General features: G+C 43.6%; 4 protein-coding genes across 4 annotated transcripts; 2 read left to right on the top strand and 2 right to left on the bottom strand.

Moving 5' to 3' along the window:
• Positions 1–3441: 3441 nt before the first annotated feature.
• On the bottom strand, positions 3442–4725 carry LOC121055896. Its single transcript, XM_040529195.1, has 2 exons — positions 4410–4725; positions 3442–3461 (listed from the first exon to the last, which is right to left on the bottom strand). Exons 1-2 carry the CDS (start codon positions 4723–4725, stop codon positions 3442–3444), a joined length of 336 nt encoding a protein of 111 aa, XP_040385129.1.
• Positions 4726–6286: 1561 nt separating this feature from the next.
• Positions 6287–8203, top strand: LOC102710351 (protein GRAVITROPIC IN THE LIGHT 1-like). The gene is made up of 2 exons (XM_006644864.3): positions 6287–6328; positions 6633–8203. The coding sequence occupies exon 2, from the start codon at positions 6647–6649 to the stop codon at positions 7955–7957; it is 1311 nt and encodes a 436-aa protein (XP_006644927.1). The 5' UTR covers positions 6287–6328; positions 6633–6646; the 3' UTR covers positions 7958–8203.
• Positions 8200–9095, bottom strand: LOC102710071. The gene is made up of 3 exons (XM_006644863.1): positions 8760–9095; positions 8620–8683; positions 8200–8509 (listed from the first exon to the last, which is right to left on the bottom strand). Exons 1-3 carry the CDS (start codon positions 9027–9029, stop codon positions 8340–8342), a joined length of 504 nt encoding a protein of 167 aa, XP_006644926.1. The 5' UTR covers positions 9030–9095; the 3' UTR covers positions 8200–8339.
• A 6179-nt stretch (positions 9096–15274) lies between these two features.
• Positions 15275–16728, top strand: LOC102709788 (transcription repressor OFP1-like). Its single transcript, XM_006644862.3, has one exon. It carries the CDS (start codon positions 15443–15445, stop codon positions 16550–16552), a length of 1110 nt encoding a protein of 369 aa, XP_006644925.2. The 5' UTR covers positions 15275–15442; the 3' UTR covers positions 16553–16728.
• Positions 16729–20989: the final 4261 nt, after the last annotated feature.

Here is a 20989-nt window from a genome sequence, read left to right as displayed (position 1 = left end):
CTAAAAAAAAAATCAAAACTAAATATAATCACCGCATCTAATTTTGATATTTTATTCGGGTAAATAGTTTTCGCCTTATTCAGAGGCTGTTTGGATCCAGGGATTTTTTTTGTCCATTATCATATCGGATGTTTGGACGTTAATTAGAATTATTAAATATAGACTATTTCATTAGACTTTTTTAAGCCTAATTAATCCATGATTAACAAATATTTACTATAGCATCATATTCGCTAATCATGGACTAATTAGGCTCAATAGATTCGTCTCGTGAAATAGTCCAGAGTATGGGGTATGTTTTATTAATAATCTATATTTAATACTTCTAATTAGTGTCAAACATTCGAGGTGACAGAAAAAAAAAGTTGAAGAGAAACTAACACCCCCTCAGTTGAGTTGCATCTACCTTTTCAACATAGCTATCTATCTAATAATAGAGGTGGTAATAACCCTTGAAATTTTTTAGCTCCAAAATATTTTAAACTCAACCATTAAATTTTGTGAAAAGAAAGTTAAAAGTCCATTATCACCCCCTATTAGCCGGTCGAGTCAAACGAAGTGAGGACAAAGCTAGAGAAAGATTTAAGTGAAACTTGTAAGCATTTGCTGGGAACATTTGGCCAGTATCACCATCAATCGTGGTTGCGATGACGACCATTCGGCGACGCGCGGTTCCGACGACTGGTCTCGAACAGTGCCGCGCTGCGGAAATCCTGTGCAGAAACCTGTCGATACTGCAGCCGCAAAAGCGTTGATGGATGGGTGTAGGGACGCCCGGGGCAGCGAACGCTTTGCGGCGTGGCGGAGGCCACCCAAACCTGAGTGCGTCCACGGAATTGCGCAAGCCCGATTCAAACAAGAGAAATCATGCATCCGACTAGTTGCGGTACTTGTCTGCATTTGTCCAATCACTTTCGTTCCGGGATGGCTATCAACTTATCGTCAACGGTGAAGTTTTCACGATTATGGCCCCTTTCCATATGATATTTTTTTTATGTTGAAAATACGTCCATAGCAAGATATTTCATAAATAGGGCATTCTGAACAGCACATGACATTAGCACTGTGTTTATAGGAGGCCACCACAGTAGGAACATACAACGGTCAACGGAAGTGGAGCCATAACTACGTATAAAATATTGTAGAGTCAACGAGATTAATTACGTCCTGCGTGCACCATTTTATATTTATAACAGAGTGAAGTGCACCAGCGGTCTCTAAACTTATATGCATGTGTCAGCGGATGGAGTGAGTCGGAGCCCGTTTAGACCTATATGACACTCCCGAACAAGTTCGGGGACCAAAAATGCATTTTAAGAGTTAAGGAACCTAGATGACACATACACACAAGTGTTAGGGACCACTGATGCACTTCACTCTTTATAATACTAAAAGTTAACCCCGGGTATTATATGGACTATTATCGTTGGAACAGTACTATGCCCGTGCTAAAACTATGAATTTATTTAATAATGCAAATAAGATATTTTTACGAGAGCTTTTTTAACATTCTTTAAAACATCTCGAGTTACCATATTTTGATACCTTGAGGTAACATAATTATGCACTAAAATTTTTCGTACCTTAAGGTATTTTTTAAGGGTGGTAAAAAAAACTCTTTTACAAACATGCATTACATCCTATATAACTTCATGTCGATCTCCTTATGTTAAATAAATATATATTAATGTTTATACGTACCAAATGAACAAAACGATTATGCAACTCTCAAATAACACAAAAGTCAATATATAATTTCTTTGTGGGTTGAAAAACAAATATCATTATGTCTCCTTATGTTACATAAAAAATCAAATATTAATTGACCATACAATATATAAGCAAATAGTGATCACATGAATTGTTCCAGTTGAAAGTATGCTATATCGTTTCTAACAAAGCGAAATTACTCGTAGTGTTTTCACCTGTTGTATTTCAGATTCATTATTTATCTCAAGAGGTGCATGTTTCTTACTAAATAATTAAAAAATCATGTGGTGATGCATTATTTGACAGATAAAAGAATTCACTTATTTCACCTAAAACATGACTTTAAAATGTGCAGCATCGAGAAGAATATCTTAGATAACATTGATATCTGAAATATTATTGATGATTTTGCTTTAAGAAATGCTCGTAGAAGTTTATTTTCTAAAAGACAATGGTATTTCTCATCAACTGCTTAAGGTATTAAAATTATTGTAATACTTTATCTCACAATTCTATACTATATCAATAATATCAGTAATGTTTATTTGTGTCGCATGGTTTATATAAAGTAAAATGTAGAATTAAGGATCTATTGTGCCGAGTTCACCCATGACTCTTGTCGACGATCGGTGTCGGCAATAAACTATAGGGTGGCTATAAGGCTAGGAACTCGATGGTTAGGATGAAATTGAAGGCTTTACCTAGGTGCAGGCTCTCGATTGACGAGATAATACCCTAATCTTACTGATTGTATTTGGGAATATATGATTGTGGGTCCCTCAAGGGGTGCCTCATGCCCCATTATATAGTGGAGGTAGGGATTACAGATATGGTAGAGTTCTAATCTGATAAGACTAAGATCTATCCTATTATAAATGCAATCCGGATCCGATACGTGCGGCATGCAATCCGATAACTGCCAAATTCTCGGTTGATCCAATACAGATATGATTATCTTACTCAGTACCCTTATGACCGTATGTATTCATATAGTCTATGTATACCCCTAGATCAGGTATCCCACAACCCTAATAATATATACTCGCCCCTGGGTATATGTGGTCTATTGTAGATGATATAATATTACATGGAGCCCACTAGGTAGGCATCACTAGGTATTTTTAAAGTTCATTAATAATTTAATCCAGCAATAGGTCGTGCTGAAAGTATTACAACGGTTTATGATAAGATCAAGTGGTCTCAGGCTTGAATGCGACTTTGCCGCGCCGAGCTATTCCGCGCTTGTATTAACCGGTTTTGTCATTATCCCAGAGAAATTGTCCTCAGTCCCTAAATTGGTCACATGGATTGTTGATCCTGGATAAAGCCGAATTTCTCAGCCGATGTCTCTGTCGATGAAATTTGACACGCGAATGTCACCATCTTATCTTGCAAGAGATCAATATTATGAGAATATGCCCTTACTATTTTGCTGCACTTCTGCAGTGCATACAAGTGGGGCCTCTTTATTTCAAAGAATTTTTATAAAAAAACTGAAGAAATTAAACTGTTTTCTCTAAAATTAGAGTGAAATTTCTGTGAAACGAAGAGGTCCGTGGCGGGTCTGTGCTCTGAACCTTCAATTTTTTTTTTAGGACATCTCAGTCTTCCAGGTTACACATAGCAATGCAGATTTTGACCTATACAACCGATATGAGTAGTACTATAAGCAAGTACACATACTGTATATTCTTGATTGTGTTGGTTCAAACTAGCATGTCAGATTGTCAGTCATTCACATGCCGACCGGACTGTCAGCAAATCAAGGAAACATGAATACGAAAACGAAAGTAAACAACAACGGATTAGTTTATCCGTGGCGCAGTGGGGGATGGGTTAGTTAGGACTTATGAAGTCTACATGTTGTAATCAGCCACAGAATTGTACTTAAGAAACGTTTGGACGCCTGGCTGGTGATAGTATTATATAGCGATTGATTCGCTCCAGTTGCACCAATCATGATTGCGCATCGGTGACCAAAATGGTTTATTGACTAATGATTCCCTGAAGCTACAATTTTCCAGCGTTTTTTTGTTTGGGGTGGTGGCGGTGTCGCGCTCGTCTGCAGCAGCGAAGTCACCTCGAGTGGCAAGGCTGTAGAAGCGAGGGTCCGAGGTTTCATGGGCCGGTGAGCCGTGAATGGATGGGCTAACATTGCTTTTGTCGTTGGCAAGAACACCTATCCTACCGGCCCATGAATTAGCAATTTGGACACATGTACTGGAGTACTTTATAGGACTGGATATTCTCTAACAGATAATGGGCTAGGCACGCTGATGTAATGCCGGCCTATCAGGTGGTATTCATTCCACGGGCAAGGCTTTTTCTGCCCTTTGGTCCAATAAGAACGAAAAAGGGTAGGAAATCAGGTTAATAATGTGTGTTCCAATTTTTGAGCACGCACGCACGGGTCAAGAAAGAAATTGCGCATGTACACGAACAATTTTCCAGAAGAGAAGCACAACGTGCAAACATAAATCTGGTGGTACCTGACTACCCGTCACGACGCCGCACTCGACGGAGTCAGCAGTGCAGCACCCGAACGAGTCGGCCGGCGGCCGTGGTGTACGCGCGCGGCTCACGCCATCGCGCCGAAGATTTCGCTCCGCGAGGCAGCAACGACGGCAGCGCGGCACACCGGGCACGTCGTCGTCCCTCTCTGGAGCCACATTCCGATACACCCCGCGTGGTAGACGTGCCCACACGGACGCAGCCGCCGGCACTGCCGCCGCTGTCCGCGAGCATCCCCTTGCAGATCGCGCAGAGCGCCACGTCGTTGCTACCGTTTGTGGAAGTCTCGCCGGCGGCGGCGGCCGGGACCGGGACGTCGATGACGACCTCCTTGTTCAGCAACCTTTCGCTTTTCCCATCGGCATCAGCGGCGACATCGTTTGGCTCGGCCTCGCGATGGCCGACGGCGCATCGCACGACCCAGGAGATGGCACAGATCGTGGTGAGGAACGCAGCGACGCCGAGGAATATCTCGAGGCCTGAGAAACCAGCGAGATCAACCATCGGCAAGAGCTGGTAGGTACGCGTTGTTTGTTGCTGCTCCCAGCGTGCGCGCGTACTACGCGCGCCGATTAGTATTTCGAATAAATTCTGTTTGCGGAAGGAAAAAACTAGACATCCAAATATTATACTGCGTATAAAAGTAAGCAGTTCGTATCGGAGGGGAACTAGCTGTGGACCATGGCAGATCTACACCTCGTACGACGCCCATAAAAATAGCAACAATTTTTGCTTTGTATATACAATATTTCTCACGGAATTGGGCACTGAGTTGTGACAAACTGGCAAGTAGTAGCAAGCATGGGCAAAACTCGCAAGCGCAGACATAATTTAATTTGAGTGCTTAGCCACGAGCAATTGCTAATTTTACATATAGGCATCGGGAGCATAGCATTACTTTATCTCCGATTGTGTGGTGTTCATAAGAAAGAAACTTTGTGAAAGTTTCGCGCCTTTGGGGTTTGTTTAGTACGTAAACATGCAAGTAGGCTATTCGATAGTGCAGTCCATGATCTATTTTATCTAAACCAAGTGTACGTGGGCGGGTAGATCAAATTAATCTTTTCGAGAAATCTTAATTATCGTTCAAGATTGACCCTGAGAAGCCAGCCCAAAACTTACCAAAAAAAATGTAGTAACAGCAGCGATACTAGATGCCATTCAGCATTTTACTGCCCAACTTCGACGAACCCAAAATCGCTTCTTTATTACGTCGTGACACGGCATGCACCACTAGAAAAATAACAAACAAAAAACGTGACGATACTCTGAATATTCCCGTTTCTATTCCCGTGGTAAGATCTGGAATAGAAGGCCAAGTTAGATCTGCAGATACCGTCTTTATAGAGCCTAAATTTAATCCACACGGACAGTTACCGTCTTCGCATTGAATAGATTAAGGCCTTAGTTCCCGAATTTTTTTTTCCAAAAACATCACATTAAATTTTTAGGCATCTAAACAAAGCATTAAATATAGATGAACCAAAAACTAATTGCACAGTTATGGAAGAAATCTTGAGACGAATATTTTGAGTCTAATTAGTCCATGATTAGCTATAAGTGATACAATAACCAACATGTGCTAATGACGGATTAATTGGACTCAAAAGATTCGTCTCGCGGTTTCTAGGCTAGCCGTGAAATTCGTTTTTTTATTCGTGTCCAAAAACCTCTTCCGACGTCCGGTCAAACATTTGATGTAATACTTCTTCTAATAGTTTTCTCAATCTAAACACCGCCTAAAACGAGAGATTAGGGTTTACTTAGCCCGCTTTCATTAGCGGTCGTGTCATCTCCCATGTCCTTAGCATCTGGGGATTACAAAAGAAAACTGCTCCCCGAGTGGCCCCACCTCCCCTTCCTCGATCCACCCCTTTTTGTTGTTCGAATCCATTGGAGCCCACGAGGTCTTTGCCTCCCTCCCATTCTTCCAAAACCCTCCTCCCTACCTCGCTGCTCCCACTGAGCCCCCCATCACTTGGATCCTCGAAGATTCAGAGCAGGGACCTCACCTTCGCTGCAGCCTTTTCTTTCAGGCTTTTGGTTTCTTGGATCCGTGCAGGGATCGAATGGCGTTTCTTGGAGCTTCCGGTGTTGGCTACTGAAGGTACACTGATTACTGAGTGCTTCAGACTGTAAGAGAATATACGATGAGGTTGTTTGTTTGTAAGTTTCTTTTCTTTTATTTTCTTTTTTGGATGTTTTTCTGGTTGGCAATCGGCTGAAACCCAAAACCTTCAGAAGAAAGGAAGAAACTTTATCGTGTTCTTGGCTTTGATCTGGTCGAAAATCTTTTTTTTTTGTTCGGAATCCGCAAACTCCCGCCTTGGAATCCGCGCATGTTTTACTTCCTGTCTCAATCATCTTGAGTCGTTCTTGGAGCCTGAAGCTGCTCTGCCTCGCCTCTGCAGCACGCAATCTTCCGATGGAGCCGGCGACGGAGAAGATGAAGAGGGCGCCCTCCAGCCTACTGCTGCGGCGCATCACGGACATCTGCAAGGTGCGCTCCGTCGGCGTCGCGCCGACCGTCCGCGAGAAGCTCAAGGCCGACGGCAGCGCCACCGGGGAGAGCAGCGAAGACGGTGCACTCCTGAAAGTCCATCCGCATCAGGTGTCCGACCATGAGAGTGTCTCTGAATGCTCCTCCGTTCGCTGCGAGGAAGCGTTTGTCGAGAGGCTTCTGGACGCGATTTCTGGCCTCAAAATGAATTATGTTAAGCTTCAGCAAGCTCTTATGCCATATGATCCTGAAGAGATTATGATCGCTGATGAGTGTTTTACATCGGAGCTTCAAGAAACTGCCGGGTTGAAGGATCTGTATGTCGGCATGAACAAATGGAGAAATCCAATGTACCATTGTTATATGACCTCCAGAATTCAGGAGCAACAGAAGTTGGCCGTGGAGTTGCAGGCTGGCATGTGCAAGAGAGACTCTGAAATTGTTTGTTTGCGAGCGGAGTTGGATGAACTGGAAAGGAAGAACATGGAACTGAAGGAGAAGATCGGTCAGAATGTGTTGCATAAAGAAGGAAGGTTTGTAATTGGCATGGGAGTATCAACGGATATGTTCATGGAATTGTACGAGTTTTCTTCAAAGTCCATCCATGATTTTGCAAAACTCATCATCCGTTGGATGAAACTTTCTCTATGGAACCTCGGCGACCTAACATTCCCAAAAGACAATTCTGTTGTCTATGAGAAAAGGTCTCACAAGAAGTATGCTGTTGAGGCCTATTTTGCTTGTATGATGCTAATGGGGGAGAAAGAGGACTATCTTTCGCTGGATAACTTTGATTATGTCATGAGTTTCAGGGATCCTTTTGATGCTCTTGTGAACGCCCCAAACTCTTGTTTTGGGAGATTCTGTCGAGCAAAGTATCTAGCTACTGTGCCCACTATTATGGAGGATTCATTCTTTGGAAATTTGGATCATAGATCATTTGTTCAGAATGGCGGCCATCCAAGGACACCATTTTATCAGGCATTTGTGACTATGTCACGATATGTATGGGCGTCACTGACCGTTGCACGTTCTCTGAATCCAAGAGCTGAAATGTTCCATGTCAAGAGTGGTACTAGATTTCGAAGTAAACACATGGAATGTGTTCCAGCCAAAATAACCACAGAAGAAGACAATGCTAATGTTGGGTTTACAGTAATGCCAGGGTTTAAGATTGGATGCACTATCATCAGGTGCAGGGTCTATGTGTCTCTGATCAACTCAAGAAGCTTCTAAACACGTCATATAGCTACAGAATTAGGTAAGCAGAAAGTTAGCTCTATATATAGTATTTCTAGTGACTTGAGTTTTTGTTGAGCTCCTCATGTATTAGTCTAGGGGCATAATCTAATAGATAGATTAGAGTGTTAACTTGTTTTGAAATATTTGTTGTTATGTTGAACATTTCAGCCGTTCAGGTTTATTTATGTGATTCCTTTGTTCATGAGCAAATGGATCAATCAAAGAAGAAAAATGTGGACCTTCTCCCTTCATACCATTTTATATGGAAAAATTGAACGCATGATAATATGATATTGTTCAAATTCTTGAGGCTACAATACCATCTACACATCTAGACATGAGTAAGAATGATGTCTTTGATCGTACTTCATACAGCTCATCTGGCGAATAATTTGGCAAAGATGTTGGTCGATTTTGGGTTCTCCAGGCATGCGACATGCGCATACCTTCCTAGCTTGTCAACCTGCCTGGGTTCCCCTCTGGTGTCCTTCTTGCAAACTTTGCAGGTCTTATCCACCCAACCTTCTTCTACGTACTCCCCATCAACTGCAATCAGAATTCAGAAACAATTAGGACTGCGTGATACTAGTCTAATATTTTTGGATCAGAAGTATATTCAGAACTTAGTAGTAGCAAGTAAAGTATAAATCTGGTACCATCAACATATGACTTGAAGAAATCCTTGTAGGTGCCACCAATCTTCCTCCGAAGTGCTCCATACTTCATCGCAAATCAAATCAAAAACTTATCAGAACATGTAAAACGTCATGCCATTGATCATTAGTTGGATAAATACCTGCTCCTTTGTCATCCTTCCTCCATCCTTGGTGGCCTCTCTGGCTTCGTAGAGAAGCTCTGCATCCTTCTCTGAGCGGACCTGCGAGAAGTCCAGCGCCTCAGTGATGCTCCCGAACAAGGACTGCTTGCTGCCTTTCTCCTCATCTGCCTTTGCATGGACCTTCACTGATCTAGGGGAGGCGGTGCTTGGCCTGAAGGATGGGCTGCTCTGGTGGTGCCCAAACGAGGCGCTCTGAGAGTGGGACAGTGTGATTGCCCTCATGGCCATGGCTGCAGTTACTGCAGATCGATCGACCGGTGAGGCGGTGACTCCTGACGGGTTACGGGTAGAAACTGAACTGGTGAGTGATCAGGCAATCCTTATATACCAAGGCTGCATTTGGTGCGCATGCATGGGAGTTTTGTGGCGGCTGCAAGGCTACGTGGCGCAAGGCGAGCCTGCTGAAACGAGAGGACTGCGACGCGGGGGGTGTTTCAGGCGAGAGGACGGCGTTGAGCGTTGTCTGGTCAGGAACGATCTGGGTGACGTGGCTGGTTACCTGCTTGCCTGGCTCAGCTGATGTGTACAGGACTACAGGAGCCAGGAGGTGATATTTGTGGACAGAACATTTTGGTTGGTCCAGCTTTTGAAATTTTGTAGAGTGAAACTCGTATGACAGAGATTTGCTGGCCATCACTAGAGTAAAAATTTCTGAAATACAGAAATTTATTAGCAGAGAATTCAAAATCTTGCTTCCAATATTGGAAGCATAAACCTTCATATCCTTCCTTCCCTAGTCCCTACTGATAATTCTGTCCAAACTGTAACATGGGCTTTTGGGCTATTCCTCATGTGCTCCGTCATGCTCACACTCGGCCTGTTGTCCCAGCCGTGTACAACACAGTAATTATAGTTCTGGTTCTTTATTATCGTTGATTGACCTGATCTTCGCTAAGTACAACGCATAGAGCCCCGAGCAGACCAGAATATTACTCTGACTGGAGTGAATTAAGCTCTAGGGATTAAGGCCTATCAATAGCACAATCCTTAGAATCTGGGTGTTATTAGCGACCAAGTCAGAGCTAAGAAATGATATGCTCATTAAATTGGTCTGTTTCATTAGATTATGTAAACCTACTGTACTGTTCGGCTTGCTGACAGTATCCATGATGTAGCTGGATGTATGGCGAGTATGCAAGTATCACTCCAGCACAGTGTTGTGTTGTCGGTTGACTTCGATGTTCAGATTGAGCCTTCCAAGGTGGAGTATTTTAGAGCACTTGATCGTTTGGGGAGCTTTGAAGTGAGGAAATGAATTGGTCCGACCGCTGAACGTGCTCTCACATTGCCATTATAAATACAAGCCAAGGCAGTCTTCGAAAACACCCCAAAAAAAGGAGCAAAATGGATCGGTCGAGCGGTGCAACAACCATGTGGACCTCAGGTGCCGCAATCTCCATGATGGCCTGGTAGCAACGTTGCCCCCCCATGGATGCAGCTTTATTGTCCCCATCAGATTGCGGCATCGACGCGGAGTTAATCATGTCGCCATGACACGTTCCTTTTGTAGGGGCTCCTGTTTTTTCAAACCAAAGTCCCAAGATACAACAATGTCCAATCCTTTTCTGTCATCATCAGGGGCCTTGTGCAAAAATGGAGTAAGCACCAGTGAGAGCCGGCCAGTAGGTCAAGATTCTTTCCAAGGACCTCATTAACCCCTGCACTACAACTGCAATCTTGGTTTAATGGCTTGGGACCAAGCTGATCAGCGGGTTGAAGAAGATCACAGTCTATGTAGCATTGTAGCATGCATGGGCTATTGGTGGCATCATGAGCTGGATCCCAATTAAGACGGGTAAGATGAAAAAAATTAACGGGAGCTTACATGGGGGCTTCGCTGCGGCGTCCTTGTCATTGAATAGCCGCCCTGCCGGTGCCGGTCCGTGTGGTCGTCAGCCTCGTCTCCTCTAGCGAGCTCGATCTACGGCGATGCCCTGCTTTTATGTGCTTCACACGTGTGTTGTCACGTCAGGTCAAACTCTCCAACAGTTGTTATGCTCACCCTAGCGATTGGTAGTCGAGAACTGTAGCAGTATACTGCAGCTAGCTAGTACCAGCAGTACTACGCACATACGTACATCTTGGTAAGACGTCTGGTTCATCAAATCAAGATTCAGAGTACAGAGATAAGATGAGCCATAGTTTCATATCCTGCTCTATTCAAGTTTCAGGTCGATATGGAGTTACGTTGTGGGCGAGATATGTCAAAGATTCGGTTCTGTACGTGCACGCAACCATCCAATTAGGCCACACCGAACAAATTCAGCGCCACATTTTCGTTTATACTTATATTTATAAGCTAAAATTTATTTTTTTTGATTTGAATAAATTTGAGGGTTTATTCATCGTAGCTTTTTTTCGGTCTTAACTTTTCAATAGCTAAGAATGAATATATATATATATATATATATATATATATATATATATATATATATATATATATATATAAGTTTTAGATCACATTGAACATATTCAGTTCTATCTTTTCGTTTATGTTTATGCTTATAAACTAATTTTTAAAATTTTTAACCATAAATTTAGAATATATTTTTAGATCGCTAAAACATGTGTATAAAATTTTTATTTATAAATTAATTTTTATTTATGAATATGTTGTTTGACCTTTTTTCCCTTGGATAAGCTAAACCATCATCCAATTTATTCGTTTACTGCATAACCATGCAGCATAACTGTGTTAGGACCGAGTTGAGCTGAAGACACCATACCAGCCACCATTCCGTTCCGTCACACCAAAGGATCCGTATTGATCATCGAATCAGGTATTCGATCGTTGTCAGCAGACGGGTCGAGGGGACCAAATTAATGAGAGACGGCCGAAATACGCTAATAATACAGTCCCGGTCGACGTACCACTGTGTACGAGTATGACCCTTCGCTACCGTGGCTTGCGTCCAAACTCCAAACGCAGGAACTGTGCCTCGCACTCTCGCCGGCTGCTCTCCCAGCCGGCGGCGTACGTAGTTGACAGTTTGACACCCTTCTTGAGGAATTTTGATGATCAGGATGTTCTAATCTCGTGACAAAACAGAAGATTAGCCTCATGATGGTCTGCGAAAAAGCACCGGTGGAATCTGGATTCGATCGATGGAGAACAACGACGTACGTACACTCGTCGACCGGCATGTATACATCCGCGAAAGGGATCGATCAGCCTGTGTTTGCGTATGGTATCGCCGTTCCATTTCATCGGTTTTTTTTTTCCTTTCCTTCTATTGCGCTGAGCCCATCCATCGTTGGATGCAACTAGCACGGCAACGCTTCAAAAGTCAAAGGAAGAAGCCAGCCAGGCCAAGAAAAAAAGGAATCCACTTACCAGCTGATACGCACCTCCATGGCTAAAATTGCCTAGTGAGACACACTATGCCGATCAAGTGATCAGTGGTTAGTTAATCAGGAGCCCGGAAAAGAAGGAAAGCTAAGGGTCTGCTTGGTTCCTACGGGTTATTTTAGTCCCTGTCACATTAAATATTTGAACACTAATTAAAAGTATTAAATATAGACTATTAATAAAATCCATCTCATACTCTAGACTATTTCATGAGATGAATCTATTGAGCCTAATTAGTCTGTGATTAGCGAATGTGATGCTACAGTAAACATTTGCTAATCGTGATTTGATTAGGCTTAAAAAATTTGTCTAATGAAATAGTCTTTATTTATATAATTAGTTTTATTATCAGTCTATATTTAATACTTCTAATTAACGTTCAAACATCTGATGTGATAAATAAATTTAAAAAAATCTCTAAACCCAGACAGCTACCGATACTAGCTAATAGCCTCCTCCGCGTCGCAATGCCGTGGCGCGGCCGGGAGGAACGAGAACACACGGCCCTGGCGCGCTTTGTTTCCATGCGGTTAACAAATCGATCGGCGGTACGGGACGGCTGGGAGGGACGTGTAGCCCAGCCGAGTAGGTGGCGACGGAGTCGGCGATGCCGCCGGCCCGGCGGGCGCAACGCCCGACAGGCCGCCAAAAAACTAAAGCCAGCGCGCGCTGGGGCCACGCCCACGACGAACCGTGCGGCTTTCGCTCCCGTGCGCGCTAAATAAGGCGTCATCGCTGGCCACCGGCCCGGCCGTGCGTGCGACCGTGCTGGGGAAAACGCGGGCCATCTCTCGTCTACCAGCCGCAGTATTATATTGCGGGCGCTATCTTAATAAGTCAGTCTATAACCAAAAGAGTACTTATTTATTGTACTTGTTGGATAAGCGATTGGCTAAAGGATTGTTTAGATAAGACTAAACTTTTTAGCCCCATGTTATATCGGATGTTTGGACACTAATTTAAAGTATTAAATCTAGACTATTAATAAAATATATCCATAATATTAGACTAATTCGCGAAACGAATCTAATGAGCCTAATTAATCCATGATTAGCCTATGTGATGCTATAGTAAATATTTGCTAATTATGGATTAATTAGGCTTAAAAAACTTTGTCACGCGGATTAGCTCTCAGGTATGAAATTAGTTTTTTATTATTGTTTAATACTTTAAATTAGTATCTAAACATCTGATATGACTAAAGACTAAAAATAAGTCCCTAGAAACAAACACCCCCGCTGTGTCGCACTAGCAAATGCATGGGTTAATTAAGCAGGCGTCGTTGTTCTTTTTTCGGCCGCGTAAAAATATGGTTTTGATCAACGTTTTTGCAGCCTTGTGTTTGTCTTGTCCACGGGGCTGAAGGGCGCGCGGGCTCTGCAGCAGCATGATGCACGCGCGCGCGGAGGACCGGAGTCAGGACCACGCTCTAATTACGAGCACCTTTCTGAGATCGCCGAGCACTAAGCACGCAGACGCAGCCATCAATCCTATCGACACCGTTTGCTGCTGGATCGATCTCCTGTTTTAAGCATGCTGATCGAGGAGAGGAGGACTCGGTTTTTACGATCAGACTCCGGTACCTTCGCCCTCATCCGTCTTTTGGGTTGCCACTTGCCGGTTGACTCCTACAAGTGCCACCAATCCATCCTGGCTTTTCACTAATCTAACAAACAGTGCGTGTTTAGTACTGCATCAAGCCCAGGATCACGGTTTGGTTTTGCGTGAGAGGCTTACGCGATAAGCCGACATGCGTACTGCCGATCATGCTCGCGTTGCGCTGGGCTTCGGTGCGTTGCATTGCAGCGCAAGATTTGACCATTGGCCCGAAAAGCTGAGCGTGGCAGCTTAAATTTAGGTCATGTTTAGATGGCAATTTTTTCGGAAAAAAATCACGTCAATCAGATGTTAAAAAGAGTTTTCGGACACGAAGAAAAAACGAATTTCACAGCTCGGCTGGAAACCGCGAGACGAATTTTTTGAGCTTAATTAAGCTGTCTAGCATGTATGGCTAATCATGGACTAATTAGGCTCAAAAGATTCGTCTCGAGATTTCTCACATAACTGTGCAATTAGTTTTTCGTTTCATCTATGTTTAATGCTTCATTTAAATGTCTAAAAATTTGATGCGATGTTTTTAGAAAAAAAGTTTGGGAACTAAACAAGACCTTAGAGCATCCCTAACAGTTCATCTATCGCATCCTCCATCCTAGAAATAGAGGATTGAGCTCCAGCAAAACATCTATCTCATCATCTATTTTTGGATGTCATCCATATTAGGATAGAGAAACTCTATATTTAGATGTTCTCTCTCAATCATTTAAATAGATATAGAGGATGCCATAAATAGATAATCTGCCGAAGTACAAAGAGATATGAAAGATGAAAGTATTTTAGATGATCATCCAAATAAAAATATGAATAACCAAATTTAGATAAATTGTTAGATGCTCTTAGCGCCACTGATATCGGTTCTGTTCAGAACGCAAGCGGCGAGTTGCGAAATCTAGCAGACTGACCGCACAAGCTGTGAGGCGGCAGCGACCAGTAGTGGTACTGTTGCTTGTCTCGCCAGGGTGATGGAAATAAAAGGATTAAACAAGGGCTCCCGGACAAGAATGCTTTTCGACGCGTAATTAAAGGCCTGATGAGATGAGAAAGAAAGAACGGGAAGGCAGCCAGGCAAAGGACGTAACCACAAGCGAGAGAAATTTCATGGATTTCATATCATATCTTGTATACTGTAGTTGTATATCCTACGTGCAGTGCAACGTAGGCCCATTCTTCTCCGACCAACAATACCTGAGCCTCCTATCTTATCATCCTATCCCCAGCCTCCCTTAAAAATTTTTAAGCCTCTCGTGTCAACCAAAACTTGGGAAGTGAGATTTTTTACATGGATTTTTCCAGATGAAAACGCAGCAGTAAATAGCACTGTAGTGGTAAGCTGAAATGGAAGAAGATCCGTGGCGTTGTCACTGAGTGAGGAGTGAAGCCATGCGAGGTGGGGGCCCACGGCGCATAGAGAGGAGCGAGGACAAAAGGCGCCTCACGTCCCCTCCTCTCGGCCTCGCTGATCCCCCACTCTATTACCCGCCCTTTTCTGCTCCGCGCCATCCTCTGCTTCCTTCCTCTGCCTGCGCCTCTCTCTGCTCCTCCTCGTACAGAGCAAGCTGCACTGCTGCAGCAGCAGCAAGAAACCAAACGCAGCACACACAAAGCTTTGTTCTTCTTGCTCTTCTTATACTCGAAGCTGCGCCATTCTTTGCTCCTATCTGAGCCAGAGCGCGCCATGGGGAGGCACAAGTTCCGGCTGTCCGACATGATCCCGAACGCGTGGTTCTTCAAGCTCCGCGACATGCGCGCCGCACGGGGAGGTGCTGGCGCCGGCGGCGGCAGCCCCGGTGGAGTGGTCACGCAGGCGTCGGTGGCTGTGTCCCGGGCGGGGAGGGCGTGCCGGCCGCTGCCGAACACGCCCAGACATGGCGCGTGGCTGCCGCACAGGGCGTCGTACTACTACACGCCGCGGGCCGGCGACCTACTCCTGGGGTCGCCGCTCCACCCCAAGGGCTCCGACACGCAATTCCCTCCACTGCAGCTGTCGCCGCCGAGGAGGTCCAGGCGCCGACACAGGAGGCGGTCCGTCAAGCTGGCTCCGTCCGTCAGCGGCAGCAGCGTCCTATCCTCGCCGGTGTCCACCGGCTGCCGGTGCGGGCGCAAGCCAGAGCTCCTGGTGGTCGAGGCGCCGGACACTCCACCGTGCCGGCGCGACAAGTTCGTCGGCTACATTGGCGAGGAGGAGGAGGAGGCGGAATTCAAGAAGCCGACGGTTGCCATCCCCGCGTGTGACGAGCTCGACGGCAAGGTGATCACCTCCGCCACGGACATCATCATTGACCTGCGGACCGAGAAGAGGCCCGACAAGGTGCTCCCTCCTATCGTGACAAAGCCGGCAAGGAGAGAGCTCGACGGCTGCGATCTAGAGGAGAAACACGTCGACGTCGTACGACGCGCGGTGGCTAAAAAAACCACTTCTCTCCTCGAACAGAGCAAGCCGAGGCGTTCGGCGTCATCTGCGCGCCGGCTCAAGACGCGCGCCAACACCCCGCGTATCGTGGCCAAAAAGTCAAAGCCACCGGCGGCAGCGGCGCGCTCGCCGGCCCCGACGACGACGAAGCCGCCTCTCGCGGAGAGCTTCGCGGTGGTGAAGTCGTCGCGGGACCCGAGGAGGGACTTCCGGGAGTCCATGGAGGAGATGATCGCCGAGAACGGCATCCGCACCGCCGCCGACCTCGAGGACCTCCTGGCGTGCTACCTCTCCCTCAACGCCGCCGAGTACCACGACCTCATCGTCGACGTGTTCGAGCATATCTGGGCCAACCTCGCGGACATCAAGATGTAGCAGAGCTCGAGCTAGCTCACTCGTGCTAATGCAATGCACCTCTTGTCTTGCATGGTGAATCCAATGAGTCCCATCGTGCCAAGAGCTGTCGTCTTTGAGAATCTTGATTAGCTCTATCCTGTTAATAATCCTAAAATTGGGTATGATAAATAGTGTTATCCAAACTTAGGATACTATGCTGTTCTTCTGTCTCTTTACATTTATAGGTAGCTATGAAATGTGAGAGGCTGTCTAATTAATCCAGGTAAAAAAGGCATGGTAATAAGGAATTCCTAAAAGTGAAATTCTACAGCAGAAATCAACTGTGGTAAAGGTGGTGAATTGGTGAGAGTGGAGTATTATTAGTGGCTCGTCTAATCTCAAAACGGCAGTATTTCTTTGCCACTGCTCTTGCCTTGTCTGTACTTGATGCAGGAGGTGGTACCTAAGTGGTTTACTACGGTATACTGCTTCTGTTCCAAAATCTAATATTTCTAGAGCAGCCGGACATACTCTCTCCGTCACAAATCAACTTTTTAAATGTTTGATTCTTCGTTTTATTTAAAAAAATTATGATTAATAATTTTATTTTTATTAAATGATAAAGCATGAATAGTATTTTATGTGTGATTATTTTTTTAAAAAAATTTAAAAATTTTTCAAAAAAGACAGTTGGTCAAACGTTTGACACAAAGACCGAAAAGTTGATTTTTTGTGGGACGGAGGGAGTAGAAATTAAGAAAACGGATAGAAATAATTTCTCCTACCTTCCATAGACTTCCTGTGCTACAAAAAATACGGGAAACAATTTCTGGTGTGTGTGTGTGTATATATATATATATATATAGGAATGAGTGTATGCACCTACTCTGTTCAAAAAAAATACAATCCTGCTTATCCATTCCAAAATATAGATATCTGAATAGTGTTAAGTCAAATTTGACTATTCATAACAAAATAAATAAAAAGATCGATCACATGAGAATGATGTCATTAGATTTACCATTAGAAAACTATCATAATATGTAGCTCATTTTTATTTAAAAAAGAATATCGATCTAGTATATTAATAAATAATAGAGAAAGAAGTTCATTTCCATGAGCTAGAAAATCCTAAATTAATCAGAAAATAAAAGTAAATAGAGTTCATGCATAAATACATTTAAAAACATCCAATTCGTATTTAAAAAATACTGTTGAGTGATAGATCCATCTAGAAATACACTTTAGAAACATGTAAAATTCCAGCTAAAAATATACGTAATATTAAGAGAGAGTGGGGGTACAAATATAATTTAAAGGATTACATTAGTCGGATAATATACAAATTAAAGTCCAAGTAGAAATACAAATTCAGAATTAAAAATAAAGAAAAGTGAAAAAGGTCTATGTATAAATATATTTTAGAAAAAAATCTTGTATAAATACTACATTGTTTGTCGAGACGGAGGTGTAACGATGTTGGACAAGCGTTACTTGATCCAGTATTCCAGTACTGTACAGGTCAACATATCAGTACCATCAAGTAAATGCTCGCAGCTCTCTCTTTTCCTTTATTTTCTGTTTCTTGGAAACCTGGTATCGATCAGTATTCAGTACAGATACAGTTGCGAATTCCTTGAGCTCATCCTCTTTAAGTGGCATGAACAGTCCGTCCTTGGATAAGAGCTTTTTCCGCAGAGCAGGTTAACAGTAGTATAGAAGTATTTTCCTTGGTCCCAAAATAATTGGACCTTATAGTATACATTAATATTAGATTTATGTACTTAATTATTGTAAGATGAGATAGAACTTTCTTCTTTTTTTTACTTTCTCCCTCTTAAAATATAAACATTTTTTTTTAATTTAACCTTAAATTTAGAGTTAATTTTACTCTCATCATAGTTCATATCTAGCTTTGTTTTTATATCGCTAAGAACCCTTATATAAAAAAAATCTTATTTATAAATTATTTTTATTTTCAAAATGTTGTTTCGTTTTTTCTTCAACAAGCCAAACAATGACCTCCAAAATCTTATACTAAATATAAACACTTTTACTGTTTTCAACCCTACTTGACTCATCCATTACTTCTCATTCATTTTTTTATTTTATCCTTATTTACCATTTCACCCTATCCATTACACATTTATTAATAAACATCATATTGTTTCCTTCTCGTTCCTAATCTTTGTTAAACAAACTAAAAATATTTATATTTGTTAATATTTTGTGATAAAAAGTAGCATTAGTTGTTATGCTTGTGAGTTGTGAATGCTACTCCAGTAGTCCAGCTTGTTGCACCTTGCGAATTGCGATCTTCTTGAGCCTCGCAGCTGGGCAGTGCAACTAGATAGGGGACAGACACAGCAACAGTTGCAGACAAAAAGCCTAGCAATTGAATCACTGAGCAATCCTACTGCTCCTATGTTTGTACTCATACCGGAGTGGCTGTAGTATATGGTAGGAGTAGTAGTCTGCAGATTCCATTCCTCATCAATGAGAAGCCTGTGTCTGTGGATCTTGAGGAAAGAATTCATCCAGCTTCTGAAAAGCATCAGTGGTACATACTCTGAAGTCCCAACTTGCTACTACTATAGTTTCTTTCTCCAAAAGATGATGCTTTCCACGGTATAGAAGGCAAATGTCTTTGTTGTGTTAATAATATATAATCATATATGAATAATGTGATGAAACAATGATACATGGATCGTACCTACTCGACAATACCGATGCAACAATGACAGTCTTACTTACTGAATGATTGCTCCGTATTGAGTCTTCTGGTCAAGAAGTCGCAATAGTGGATGGACTACATTATACAGTGGACCACATAAACAAAACCGTAATGCATGCATGAATGCATGATAGCCATGTCTAATAAGCACAAGCTCCAGATATTGGCGGATCTTAGATAAATTGGATTGAGCTTGAGCTCGCTTGGCACGTCATGTGGCTCCCCTTGGTGTCCCAAAGATCAGGGGGGATCAAGGACAAAGAGGATTAGATCATTCTGAATTCCTTGTGCCCTCTCTTCATATTCCCACAAGAACATGGGATACCCCTGAAATGGTTCGAGGAGCTGTAGCATCACTCCATTTGTCCCCGAGCAGCGTAGGGTCCCAAAGACGGTGTCCCCATTTTTCATGGCCTTTAGCTAGCTGCAAATGTTGCAGCATAGCAACAATACGGATATGATTGGAAACAACCACCGTGGCGTTCACATCATGCAACTATGATAACATCTGCTGAATTCTTAGCACCTGATGCGATGATGATTCAACTGCATGCCACTATGCCAGTATGGCAGTATGTTTGCCGAATTTCTGAAACCCAACCACATCAATTTCGGCCAAAATTTGCATGGTTCTGGGAGTCAAATATAGCTTGGCGAGTGGAAGATTTTCTGTAGAATTTCTACCTTCTGAATACCCGGGAACAGCGCCCACCCAACTTGCCGCCCGGCCGTCGGGTCCTACTGCACCAGCAGGTGACCCTGCACGCGTCCCATTCTTCAGTATGTTTCTCGAGTCAACATGTATGTGCACGCACAGGGACAGGGCCGGTGACACAGGAGACGCTTCCTGCGTCGTCGATCCTGGATCTCAGGCTGTCCTGTACGTGCTTGCCTGAGAGATACTCCTACATGGTGTACTGTTCATGGAAGCTTCAGAAATGACAGGATTGGAAGCCAATCGGTGGTGGTGGGCACACCGCAATCTGTGTCCCGTTTGCAGGTTCGACTCATCAGAGAGAAACTCGATGCTGGTAGTACCCCGTACTCAATGCAGGTTTGTGCTGAGGTTTGTTTACAGTTCTCGCGAAGATGGTTATGATTTTATGAATGGCTGCCAAGCAGCAGCAGAACCACTTCACTGTCATCCAGTATTCCAGTGTCTACGACTCTACGTACTGGAGTACTGGTAGTACTACTACTGCACTCAAGAAGCTGCATCCATCCTACCAGTAGTGCAGTACACAATTACTACTCTACTACACACCACATCATACTGTACATGTAAGCTGACAAAAGGCACTGCAACTGCGAGCTGCAGCTGTATACTACACCGGGCGGGCATTCACTACTCTCTCTCGGAGGTCTTTAAAATGGCGCATTGCCTCTCAGTGATAGTCAGCGAGGAGCTTTAACTTTGAGGCATCACATCCGAGAGCAGGGAATGCGCAGTAACGATGGAAATGTGAGGAGTAATTAACCCGAACAAGCGAGTGATCGTGACACCCCTGGAGCAGAGAAAGAGACAGAACTCTGAAGAGACGGCTGAAGGCCAGTGCTCCTTCAGTGCAGAGTGACTTTTGTTCATGTCTCAACTGGAAGTGCAAAAAAAAAAATACGACGGTGTGGTGGAGTAACTACGGCCCTTTGCAGATCCAATTCAATGTGTGTAGGGAGTAGCTTTTGGCACAGGCTCGAAATGTTACCGGCAGCTTTCAAGAACGACCGCCACGACATCACCCGTT

This window comes from Oryza brachyantha, chromosome 1, assembly GCF_000231095.2.
Source record: "Oryza brachyantha chromosome 1, ObraRS2, whole genome shotgun sequence".
Taxonomy (NCBI): domain Eukaryota; kingdom Viridiplantae; phylum Streptophyta; class Magnoliopsida; order Poales; family Poaceae; genus Oryza; species Oryza brachyantha.
Note: the sequence above shows the minus strand (reverse complement) of the source record. Positions and strands in the feature narration are given on the sequence as shown.